The following is a 13,298-nucleotide window of genomic DNA, read 5'->3' on the forward strand; positions in this document are numbered from 1 at the left end:
CCATAGTGGTGATGTTTTCCCCTTCACATTTTTATACATAGGAAAGCTATAGGTTAAATATAATCAAAGCAACATAGTAGTTAAACTTCATACACAAAGCTGTTCATTGTTCGACATTCAGCCTAATGAAGTGGAAAGAAGAGGGGTAATACTCAATAACAGTAACGTGCATAGAATTAAATACTCATGAAACCCCTGTGGAGAAGGAAGGATTAGGACCCAGATGCAGGACTCATGTGACAAGAAATGACCTCAAAACAGCTTTAATGGTTGAGTCTTCCTTAAATACACAAAAAACCGTAAACAAGACAGGAGCCAAGAATACAAATCCAGGACTATAGGGAAGCACACAAAACAAGAGAGCACACAGTATAGGGGGAGGACAATAAATACACACATGTTAATGAGAGAAAAGGAAACAGGTGCACAGCAGCAACAAATCAAGAATAACGAGACAGAGGAAGTAAAACTAGAGACAAGAGACAAAAGTCTACCAAAGTAAGACAGGAACTAACAGATGGCAGACTCACACATGTGAAAATGACATAGAAATACCAGAAATATGGACAGAAGACTGAAGAAACAGAATGAGAACAGAAACAGGGATTATCAAACTACTGAAGGAACTAAAGACACAGATAACGAGAATTTCATGAGAACCTAAAAAAAAAAAAACCAGAATTACCATCATAAACAGAAGGCTACAGAGCTTGACGGCTACAGAGCTTAAGGACTTGAACGGGAACACAGAAGTAACGGTATGAAACAACACCAAAGGGAACTCATATCAGCAATAAGGAAAAAAAGAATCATAAACCCTTAGAAATACCAGAAAGCCAGATTATCAACAATACAGAACAAAGAACCCTAATACACAGAAAACCTTAACATCAAAATCCCAGGTCCCAGACAAAAGTAAGGTAACATGGACTCCATATTGACTGATCGTGGTTATGTGTGTACCAAACAGCCTGTTTTGAGCTAGGTAAAACTTGAAATTAATAATACCTGCACAAACCATCACCACAAATGTCTCTTTGTGTAATTTCAACCAGAAATAAACTTTTTTGAGTGCTGTACTGGCTCAGTAAAGTTAATTTGTTCATAAGCTTATTTAAAAATAAAGTGCTGTACTAATAAAAGGAATAATTCAGGGCCAGAAAATACAGAAAAAAAGGAAGACAAAGGAAAAAAAGTAAAAAAGAGTGTCAAAAGCTCAATCAAAGGAGTAAGGATGCGTCTTACAGGGGGTTTTAAACATGTTAGGTGTTGGTGAGGTCATAATGGTGAAGAAGCGACTGTTCCAAAGTTGAGATGCAACTACAGCAAAAGTCTCATCTGTGCTTTAGTCTGCTTCTCAGAATGTATGCATGTACAGATTTATGTGAAAATTAAACTTTCCTCCACCAACAGAACACAACATCAGCAAACAGAGCAGATGTCTGTTAGCATAATTTATTGGGCAGTGATATATTTAGAGGAGCTACAGCTGTTACCTTGAAAACACACATGCACACACAAACACACACTCTGTGGAGCTGGAGTACTTATATTAATTTTTCTTCACTCTTGGACTAAAAGTCATCTCATGTGAAGGTTGCAGTTTCCTGGCAGCATGCACGTGCACGTGCACACACACAGACAGAGTGAAGTATTGATGGGATCTTTGTGTGCCTGTGTGGAGATGATGTCAAGACGATCCCAAATTCTATCGGGGACGTAGCAACTCATAAAGGTGATATAAGCTCCAAGGGGCCGGTCAGCTGGTGCTGCATGTATTTATGTACGTTTGTGTGATTGCAAGGCGTTCTTGAACTGCTGACCATGCTGATGAAACGCAGCGAGTGGGCCCGTTGCCACGACAGCAGGCCATATGTCATTGTGACAACGGGGTCGGGCCAGACTGTGATGGCACTCAGACACACATGCGTGCACACACAAGTTATTAAGACTCTCAAAGAGCATAAATCACAGAAAATATAGAAAAACGCACACGCTGGGAGATAAGGACATCCCTCAGGGCTCAAGACAGTGTGGTGGTGCACTGACTGCTGGGAGTTGGAGTCTTTTGAGAATGAAAAATAGGTCAGAGCAAATAAAACTACAAGAGAGAGAATCCGAGCGTCTCCATCTGCTGTGAGCGAGAGGAAAGATGGTGACTTAGAATGGGTGCCAGCATGAGATGACTACTGGATGTGGATTAATGCATCTGCATAAACAACATTAGAGAGAAACACTAAAGGAGAAAAGAGAGAGGAGATCTCTGGCTGGAAAGGTCTGAGGGCTACACGATGATTCAAAGTTATCAGTGTCACTCTCGGCAACGGATGTGGCAAGTAAGGAAACGGCATTAGGAGACTTGGTGTGCTTGAAGTGATGCTGTTAAAGTGCACCTACGCAGCTGGTGGAAATGGGGACCTACGTAGCAGTTAGCCCGTGATAGCCTCGGTTAGCATGCAGCTGCATGCCAGAGTACAGTTGAGCAGGGGGAGGGGGAGAGCTGCAAGCTTCTGGAGCAAAACACATACAGACACACACACTTTCTCAGCAGATAACACCACACATGCACACCAGCATGGACATACTAACACAGCATGAACAAACCTGACTGTTTCTGCAGATGATGTCATTACAGAAATAAACTTCATCCCCATGTGGGAAGACACAGACACATGCACGCTCAGACAGCATTCAAACTCTAAGACAACAGTCCAGCTTCCGGCCAACTCCGTAAAAATGCACCTACCCTCGTAATTGACAATCACAATGGCCAGCATGTAGTCTTTTCCCAGCATCATAGTTAGCTAGCTGCCTCTAATACAGCAAAACCCAATGCTGAAACCAAAGAGAGAAGCCCAGACAGAGATGGAAAGAGAGAGAAGGAAGCAGAGATCAGAGTGAGGGGGACACCGCAGCAGAGGGGGTGAGGAGACCAAGACGGGAGGGAGGGAGAGAGAGAGGAAGGGAGGGAGGGAAAGAAAGAGAAAGAGAGAGAGAGAGAGAGAGAGAGAGAGAGAGAGAGAGAGAGAGAGAGGAGGGGGGACAAATCAAGGCAGAGAGGTAGAGAAAACATGACGTGAAGAGAGAGGCAGTAGGAAAAAAACATGGGGAGAAAGAGTGAATGAGAGGAGGAGCAAAAAAAAAAAAAAAGGATGGAGAGCCTGCGACTGAGGAAAACAGGAGTGAAAGACAAACATGGAGAATTATACGGGGGGGGGGGCTGTTTCCCCCTGCAGGCGAGCAGCGTTTGCTGCTTGTCTCTCCCCTCTCTATCTGGAGCATCAGCCACATCAACAAGAAAACAAAACAAAACAAAACAAAAAAACAAAAGCTCTACCCTCCCTTTCCTGTTCAAAACCAAACATGCAGCCAGGGCACATGGAAGGAGGCTAAAAATGTGGCACAGTCATCCTTATCGAATTTCTAGGTTTATTATTTTCTCCCTCTTTTTCAGCCTCTCTTGGTTGTCCTGGCAACCTCCAAATCGGCTTTTATTCAGCATCTCATCCAGTGGAGGTGCGAGGACGAGGTGGGTCAGAGAGGTAGAAAGACATGCAACTGTCTCAAACACACTTTGAGCATCGCGCGTTGCTTTTTTGGCACTAATCACCATTCAGTTATACTGTGCGTGAGTTAAGGGACCAACCTGGCCGAACACTGGTGTACATGTAGTTGTCCCCTGTCACCACAGCCAGTAACTGTTTCCTACTTGTCTGGGCAATGGTTGTTGGTCCTTTAGCTTAGTTACTAGCTTGAGTCAGAACAGAGCAGGAACTTTAATTTTGTTTGCTCTTTGTGGTGAACTCCACTGTTCTCCACTGTTGCTCTAATCACCATTGGTTTTTGGACAGACTGCACAGTTGCACGTCCCAAAATACTTCAAATACCTACACAAACTATGACGAATGCTGTACCATGAATTCTGTTTTACAGCGCAGGATGTTATGTGATAATGTTAGACTTCTATAAATAGGGCTTGAAGGACCCTCTTAGACTCTGCATACAGAGTCTGTGTGTGTGTGTGTGTGTGTGTGTGTGTGTGTGTGTGTGTGTGTGTGTTTTGACACCTCTGTGTGAAAACAGGGTCATACCAGCCCTCTAGCCCACAATCCCCACAGAGGAATCTATCACACTGCTGGGAAAACAACACAGATTTGTCAACGTGAGTTTGACAAAAGCAGATAGGGGGCACTACAGTATGGGCAACTAGGAGTTGGATAGATACACTATACTGTCCAAAGTATTCTCTCATCTGCCTTCACACGCACATGAACTTGAGTGAAATCCCATTCTTAAATCATAGAGTTTAATATGACGTCAGCTCACCCTTTGCAGCTATAACAGCTTCAAGTCTTCTGAGAAGGCTTTCCGCAGGTTTAGGAGTGTATTTCCGGGAATCTTTTGACTATTCTTCCAGAAGCACATTTGTGACACTGAGAAGGCCTGGCTCGCAGTCTCTATTCTAATTCATCCCAAAGGTGTTCTATCAGGTTGAGGTCAGGTCTCTTTGCAGGGCAGTCAAACTCGCTCATCCATGTATTTATGGACCTTGCATTGTGCACTGGTGTGCAGTCATGTTGGAACAGGAAGAGACCATCATCAAACTGTTCCCACAAAGTTTGGAGCATGAAATTGTCCTAATGCAGTCAGGAAAGTACCGTTTTCCTGGAAATAGCTAAACCCAGAGTCATGCGTCAGATTGCCAGACAGAGAAGCATGATTCGTCAGTCTAGCAAACACGTCTCCACTGCTCTACAGTGCAGTGGTCGCATGCTTTACACCACTGCTTGGTGATGTAAGGCTTGGATGCAGCTGCTCATTCATGGAAACTCATTCGATGAAGCTGTCTAGTCATTGTATTTCAGCCAAACTGAAGCCCACATGAAGTTTAGTGGTCCTGCGACCTCTGCACACTATATGCTTCAGCATCCGCTGACTCCACTCTGGGATTTTACGTGGCCTACCACTTCGTGGCCGAGTTGCTGTCGTTCCTAATCGCTTTCACTTTGTTATAAGACCACTAACAGCTGACTGTGGAATATTTAGTAGCAAGGAAATGTCACGACCAGACTTGTTGCACAGGTGGCATCCTGTCATGATACCATCCTGGAATTCATGTAGCGCCTGAGACCGACCCACTCTTTCACAATGTTTGTATAAGCAGTCTGCATGCCAAGGCGCTTGATTATATAGGCTTGTGGGGATGAAAGTGACATATACAATTTAACTAGTCATTTGTTTCCTTACTGAGCTCCTCACTACATACATCACGGTCTTGGTTCTCTCTTGACACTGCAAATAAGCAAAGATGGATCTGTAAGACAGTTACTTTAGTTTATTAATTTTCTGTACAGAGACAGGTATGTAACATGAACAGTGCCATACACGCCAGGATTTATAGCCTTAACTAATTTGCAATGCACATCCCTAGATGGGCTTTTATACACAATGAAATCCTGGACAAATGAACACATGAAAATGTAATCCTGAAATCCAGACAGCACGACAGTAAAACTGTAAAAATGCAAGCTGCTGGTAATCCAACTTGTAGAGAAATGAGTTACACAGATGCTCAGAGCCTTCAACTTGAGACTGTGAGTCATCAGAGAGCCCAAAAAAAAAAAAAAGCAGCAGTACAACTCACCGACTCAGAAAGACGGCACTGTTTACAGCCGAGACCACAGCCTCTACTTTCTGTTAATCTGGAGGCTTTGTTTATATGACAAGCTATGAGGAACACTAAAGTGCCCATATGGTTATATCGCAGGACCGGCTGCTGTTCTGCAGGAGCACGGATGTGTTTTGCTCGTCTTACACTAAACCACAAGTTTTAAGTGCCCAAAGAAAAACTCCATATCCAGATTTTAACATAACGCTGGCAAAGAACAACAGTGAACTGAAGAGACCTTCTGCAGATGTAGCCAACATGCAAATACAAGAAAGCAAGAGACCCGCAACAGATGGAGACTCTCAAACTCTAAATATCACGCAAAAGTTTATCCTCACAGCTATGTAACAATGAATAATAATAATATTAATAATAGTTCATTAGATGGCAAAACTGAGTAGCCGTTTACAATCTAAACAATACAATTTTTCCTAGATATTTTATATTTAAAGGTTTAAACAGAGAAATTATCTACAAAGTAACCAAAGACAGAGAAGAAACATACAGATGTAAAGTAGGGCTACATCTGATTTCTTTTCTATGTCTATATATTAAATATTAGTCAGTGTCATCATTATGCCCATCATTACAGGATGAGAGGAACAGAAATTGAACAACTAAGAATATCTCAGTCGCTCTGTGTCTCAGGGTTATTACTTTTTCTGTATTTTAATTAGTTTTTAAGTCAACTTCTAGAGTGGATGCGCTTCTTTCAGTTACATTTTTATTTAAAATTGTTCAGTATTAGTCTTTATTAGTTTTCATTTTTAAAGTTCAGGATTTGCACACATAGGGAAGGTAATTATTGTAGTTATTAAAACTAAAACTATGTTAGACTAACAGCAGACTACAGCTTTTCTCTTGACCCACCTTACAGGTTCTTATGGAAAGGTTATCCATTATCTAATATTTGCAGAGACCAGATGCTCGTATTCACAGATATATAATAGTGATGAAGCTCAAGGTAGCTGATCAATACAGACGAATGCAGGTGCAACAGGGGAAAGGAAGGCAGCTCCTGTCTGTGGAGCTTTAAGATGAGGGGGGGGGGGGGGGGGGGGGGGGGGGGCATCTAACACACCAAGATATTGGCAGCTAGTTTATTCATTAAGTTAAGGCTGGTTCACACACATATGCTCAGGATGAAGCTGGAAACAGGACACAGCTGATCTGGCACACCAACCCCCATGAGGTTACAAGGGCACTTCCTGTGCCTGAGGGATTCTGGGAGATTTACTGGAGGCTGGAGTTTTTGTTATTCTGTTTAAGCAATGCTTGAGCTCTGCATATCCACAAATGGACACACACACTCTCAGATGTGCACGCACACACACTCTGGGTAAATGGAAACATGTCATCAGTAGAGAGGATGGTGAAACCGCTAAACAGCAGGAGGGGGAAAACCCCCCCAAAACAAAACATACCACAGTAGCTGACATAAGACTCACATAAAAACTATACTGAATATTTGGAAATAACAGTAAAGTTTACTGCATTAAGGCTTCATGGGCTCTGTGTGTGTCTGTGCGTATGCGTACCTGTCTCCTCTGGCGAGTTGCTCTCCTGGGACAAGGTAGTCCAGCTCAACTCTTCGTCACTGGGGTTCAGATTCTGGATGCGGTTCAAGGCACAGTCTGTCTTTGCGCCAGTTCTTCTGTCCTTCTTCGTCTCTGGAGAGGAGGATGAGGAGGAAGAGGAGGGGCAGGAGACCATGGAGAGCAGGGGAGTGTCTTCTGGACTGGCTTGCTTGGGTGGGGAAGGAGGAGGGGGTACTGGAGAGTTCTTGCCAGATTTGAGGAGCTTGAGGTTGGAGTGGAGGTCAGAGATGAGCTCCAGGCCTGGAGAAACTTTGTGGTTCTTCACAGGGGACTCACTGTCTACTGTCAGTAAAGGTTTCGTCTCCTCATCTTCCTCTTCCCCCACCATCTCATCTTCCTCGATCTTCATCTTTAACATCATTTCCTTCTCAGACAAGATGCTGATGTCATTGGTGTCCTCTGAGTCAAAGTCCAAATCAGCCGTGCTGCTGCTCAGTTTGAGCTCCACAGTCGTGTTTATGTTACAGTCCAAGTCAGGCTCTGTCGTCTGCTCAGCCTCTACATCACTGTGAGCATCTGGGTGAAGGTCGGCATCTTCCTCTCGATCATTATTGGTAAGAGTGTGACTGTCTTGTTCCTCTGCCACGTTGACATTAAGGTCATCTGCTACTATTTCTGAATCCATTAAATCAGGGTCAGTTGTGTTTTTGTTGTGGTCCTGGCCAGCTTTACGAAGCTGGTTCGCCCCGTTCTTTGCTAGTTTGGGATTGTTGGGAGTTGAGGACTGTGACGGGGATGGCAATGGAGATGATGATGCTGATGAAGGCGGCACCACTTCACCGAGGCCCATGGCGGCCTGGATGCTGGTAAGCGCATACTTCTTGCGACATTTGGGAGGAGTGGCGGAGCCTTGTTTGATGACATCGCTGGTGAGGAGCTGGTTGTGTGAAGAGCGAAGGCTGAGTGAGGTGGGGGGCGTGGCGGCAGGGCTGTTACGATTGGTCACGTCTACTGACATCATCATTGCACCAGACAGATCACCTGAAGCAGAAAGAAAAAAAATAGTGAATTTAAAAACCTAAATATCCACGTGTTAATACACAGACAACACACAGGTGAGACATCACTGTCAATAACATCTATATGTTTGTTTAAAAAAAAAAAATTACTATGAATGTCAATGCCTTTTCATTTTCTTACACATTATGTTAATTTCTTCATGCTGCTGCCAATGTCGACTGTTAGCTTCTCCATTTGCATTCGTTGCATGTGTCAGACTCAAAGTATGTCGCCCAAACTTTTTCGAATTTTGTTCGACTAACCACCAAATACAGAATGAACAGTTTGAGAAAGCACTACAGGTCCCTAGTTTTATTATGTAATTTTATTAAGTGCCATCCTAAGATGTTATGGCGCCATTCGCCACTAGCCTTGGACATTGCAAGGAAGAAGGTTCCTGTTACTAGAAGTGCTAATGTTAGCACTTCTGGGAATAACGTGTGGCACTGCATGTGTGTTGAACATTATTCATGATGCAAAGTGCCATATACATATATATAGCTTAAATTATCCATTAGCTTGGAATTAATTTTGCCAATGTTTTTACTTGTTTTTATCCCAGAAACTAGCAAAACCAGGAACATTGCTGCTGTACATCTACACAATGGATTTGAAATGGAAAAAATCAAGACGTGACTGAGCAGGGGGACTTTCAGCTGAAATTCAAGCTTTTTAAACAGGCGCGCTTAGTTGAGCTAAGGTCAGGCCCATGGCTTGCTTTTGTAGTGTGTTTTGGGTCATTATTGATCTGTAATATAGATCAATAGCTTTTGTGGGATCTGGGCAGATACTTCAAGCAACAGTCATATCATGAAAGACTCAGCTGCATAACATGCCCGTGCCATAACACTGCCTTACCACGATGGACAGATGATGTGGTATGCCTCCAGTCTTCTAAATACTGTTCTGTTGCCACCGTTTTCATACACATTCCAGTTGATTTAATCCTTTCAAACAGTATTTTGATCTTTTCTCTGATCTAAACTCTGATCTCATGTTTCTATTTAAGCATCAGTGGTTGCATCTTGAGGTAAACTCTGTATTTACATTCATGAAGGCGACTCTTGATTGCAGACTTTGGACTATGACGCCTTATCGCCTACAAGAATGCTCTTGGCTTGGCCAAATGGTGCGAAGGGATTTTGTTCACTCCACTTTAATTATCTTCTGTCGTCTTTGAGGCCTTTTGCCGTTGCTGAGCTGGCCAGTGCATTCCTTCTTTTTGAGAATGCTCCAAGAGTGGTGGTTAAATCAACAATTAAGTTTCTGCTATCTCTCTGATAAGACTGTTTTGTTTCAAGTCTAATGAAGCCCTCCATCGCTTGCATCAACACCTCTTTGACAGTTCCCATTAAGAGTTATCAAATACAAATTAAACACTTGGGCTTCACTTTTATCGTGCTGAATAATGAGGAAATAAAAGACTAGTGGCTATAAAAAGGCTTATCAAACAACTAGCTGATTGGGTTTTTTTTAGCCTGTGAAAATGGACATATGGTTTAAAAAAAAAAAAAAAACGAAAAAAAAATCAGCAACAATTATGATTCTTAAACTGGCAATGCAATATTTTTTCGCGCATCTTAAATTTAAGCCAAAAGTATATCCTTTGATTACAGTCTCATTTCAAATAAATTGTGCTGGTGAAAAGAAATAACATTTTAAAAATGGTTTTACTTTTCACATAATTATGGACCTGACTGTGCATGTAACAAATTATTAATAATATTTGTCATTAAAGATTAATACGAAGAAAGTCAGCCATCTTCAGCAGTGAATAAAGTCCAGTGACTTTAAGAAAAATACATTCTTCTAACAGTGTTCCGTTAACTGCTACAACATGTCTTTTATTTTTACTCATTAATGCATAAACCTGCCGCTACCAGCAGCTTTTAAGGCGGAATGTGAAAACACAGTCACATAAATCCACAGTTGCAAGTAGAAAGTTCTGCGGGTGACCTAATAATACTAAAGCACTCATTTATAAGCACAAAGACGGCGGTTTACTTCATTCTACCGACAACAGCACAAATAATAGCAGGTCAACAACGAGCAGCCCTTTTGAAGAGTCAAGTAATCCACTAAATATTAAAGCGTAAGCGCAGGTTTTACGGGTGTTCGAGAGGCAGCTGAAGGAGAACGGATGTGTTTTGCTATAAGGGTGAACTCATCTGTTGAAAATTGATGGGGGCCGTTTAGTCTTGTTGAGACAGCTGTTCATGAGAGATAGCTGAAGTGCAGAATTCATCAGGGAAAAGGCTGCTTTATTAGAAAGAAGTTTGCTGTATAAACCTGAGATTTGAATACTGAAATCTGGAAAAATTTGGATTTCTGAACACTTGGATGCAGGAGAACACAAATCATCTATGCACAATTACGAGCATAAATATGCACATTTCTATTGTCTCTGCATGCCAATGTGATCTTGCAGAATTTGTTAATGTACAGAGGTGCACTGCTCTTACACGGTCGACTCTGGATCTACTGTAGACTCGGGATCTCTGACTGGAAGCATGACTAAAACCCTGAAACACTGCAAAACTGCCTTTCATTGTTTTTGTAACAATGACATTAAAGAGCTATTCTATTCTATTCTATGCGCACCAGAGCTCACTGTAAAAATGACTTTGCTTCTTATTTATCTTATCCTTAGCGATTCTCCTCCTCCCTCCAGCACCCCACACTCAGCTCTGCTTCATTAAAATACCAGCATTACTTAGAACCCAGGATTTGTGGGTCTCTGCTCTAAAATATGGAATACAAGAACTCGGCAAAGAGTCAGAGGTCAGAGCTGAAGCTTTGGTACCCTGCTCACAGCTTTGAGCCATCCAGCCATGCCAAGTACACTCTGATAACATCCTACCCTCTAATCCCAAATAAATGAATACTCCTAACAGCGAGTATCACAGCCACATCAGGCTGTGATACCGTCAGTTTTAAATTCAGACGCAATTTGCAGTAGACTGCATGCTTCAAACCTTAGTAAGACATGACTGTGTGAGTCATTGAAATACTTCACTCCAAAAATGCCTACAAATACATAAGCACAACCTCTAGATTTCAATCTGACCACAACTCTCGTTTATGACGTTTGAATTGTCACCAGATTAGGTGAATGTGGTCATTTTATTTCTTCACTTTGACAAAATAAGTGGTGTTGCTCGGTTGCACCCCAGAACATGTATAGTAACATATTTTAATATTAAAATATGAGGCGATCTGTCTAAAGCAGTCTGAAGCTTAAATGAAACTGGGTCGTTTAACAGGACAATGATCCCGAGCACGTCAGCAAATCTACAACAGAATGGCTTAAAGAGAAAATGATGAAAGTGTTGCAATGACTCACAGTATAGACCTCAACCTGATTGAAATGCTGCGGTGGGAACTTAGGAGAGCTGTGCAAAAATGACTGCTTCAGTTTATCGAGGTTTGCAGGCAATAAGTAAAGATGACCAGGCCAAAATTCCTCCACAATAAATGTGAGAGACTGATAAAGTTGCTCAGAATACAAGTTATAGTCACTGTAGGTGGTTCAACAAGCTACTGAATCATGTGCTTAGTTTTTCACAGGACTGAATGACTGTACCGGATCAAGAGAATGTTTTTAAGTACTCCAAGTTAGTCTGTTTATTATTGGGTCACAAAAACAAGCAAGGGAACAAGGAAACGAGTAGAGAAATGTGTCCAATATACAGAGTTCATTGGTAACTGTTAGGCATAACTGGAAAAAAAAGCACAAGTGGTGATAGTGCAACCTAAACTGAAAGGCTAATGAAGTGGTTTTGGGGCATTTTAAGGGAACTGGTGTGTGTGTGTGTGTGTGTGTACCTGACAGGTCTGTCATACACTGGCTGTGGTCACTGTTCAGAGTTAAGTGGACTCAGATCTGAGGGAAAAAAGAACAAAATGATCAGAAGAAGAATGAAAAGAATTACGAGAAGTTGTTGGATTGCCCACAGAGACCGCATTCATCCATGTGAAACCCACTGACAGCTGGTTTCTATGGAGACAACACAACACTGTGATAAAGCGAGGATGCTGGCCACAGAAATCAAAATGATTAAACGGAGAATATGAATCAAACATGGAGGAATCAAAGAAGAAATCAGTCCACAGGGATCTCAGACGTCTTCCATACTGTGTCCCTCACACACACTGACCTGAGTACGTCTGATTCTGCATGTATAATACAGTAATAAGGGAGACGGGAGAGGTTTCTGAGACAGCAGAAACTAAAGTGGATATCCAAAGCATTTCTGAATAATTAAACAAAACACACATAATGACAGAGCTGCGGTCAGGGGTATAGAAGTTATGTTAGCAATGCTAATCTACTGTTACTGTAAACACTAAGCTAATCCAACAATCCTTCCTTCCTATCATAAAGCTAAGGTGGTATCTTAAAGGTGGGAGGAACCTGGAAATGATCGTTTTCTTATCAGGTTTGAAGTCAATCCAAACACTGAAGCAGTCCACCTGAGTCACTCCAAGGAAAATCTGTCAGTGCATTTTTAATGAAGACTAGCACAATTTTATATTTCAGCGGCCTACCCAATTTTGACCTACCATAATGGTAGGTCAAAATGGGGAATTTTTTAGGTCGTTTTATGATTAAAGTTATTTAGACAATAATTCTGATACAGGAATCACAGCTCTAAGGCAAACCTGAAAACGTAGGTTAAAAGTGAGACATGTGCTACCCAGTAAAAAGAATCTCTACATATAATATTATTCCTACATTATTTTAGTTCAACAACTGCATCACATGCAAGACTTTTAAAAAATAAAAAACAGAAACAGGCCTTTATTTTCAGTCACTAATACAAGAAAAACAGAAAAGCACTTAAAAAAAAAAAAAAAAAAATAGCTGTTGCGTACCTGAGAGCTAAGGATGGTGGAAAACTCCAGGATGGAGCAGGTCCATACTGGTAGTCAATGGTTCTTTCTTCATCCAATCATGGCTTTACTGAAGCAGCAGCAGCAGCGTCCTGAGGGAGAGAAACATGAAATAGGATTAATGAGAGAGACTGAGAGAC

The 13,298-nt window shown here is 41.8% G+C and overlaps 1 protein-coding gene across 5 annotated transcripts in view; it reads right to left on the minus strand.

Moving 5' to 3' along the window:
- apbb2b (amyloid beta (A4) precursor protein-binding, family B, member 2b) overlaps positions 1-13,298 on the minus strand; it is a 61,971-nt gene that overhangs the window by 31,495 nt on the left and 17,178 nt on the right. For 4 of the 5 annotated variants that reach the window (XM_063476273.1, XM_063476276.1, XM_063476275.1 and 1 more), the window contains exons 2-4: positions 13,141-13,250; positions 12,091-12,148; positions 7,207-8,247 (exon numbers count right to left, since the gene is read on the minus strand). In XM_063476273.1, coding sequence (XP_063332343.1) covers positions 7,207-8,247; positions 12,091-12,106 — 1,057 coding nt within the window. In that variant the 5' untranslated portion in view covers positions 12,107-12,148; positions 13,141-13,250. Of the gene's footprint in view, positions 1-2,746; positions 2,949-7,206; positions 8,248-12,090; positions 12,149-13,140; positions 13,251-13,298 lie in introns of those variants that run through there. The other variant, XM_063476277.1, reaches the window with a different exon arrangement.

This window comes from Pelmatolapia mariae, linkage group LG6 (genome assembly GCF_036321145.2).
Source record: "Pelmatolapia mariae isolate MD_Pm_ZW linkage group LG6, Pm_UMD_F_2, whole genome shotgun sequence".
Taxonomy (NCBI): domain Eukaryota; kingdom Metazoa; phylum Chordata; class Actinopteri; order Cichliformes; family Cichlidae; genus Pelmatolapia; species Pelmatolapia mariae.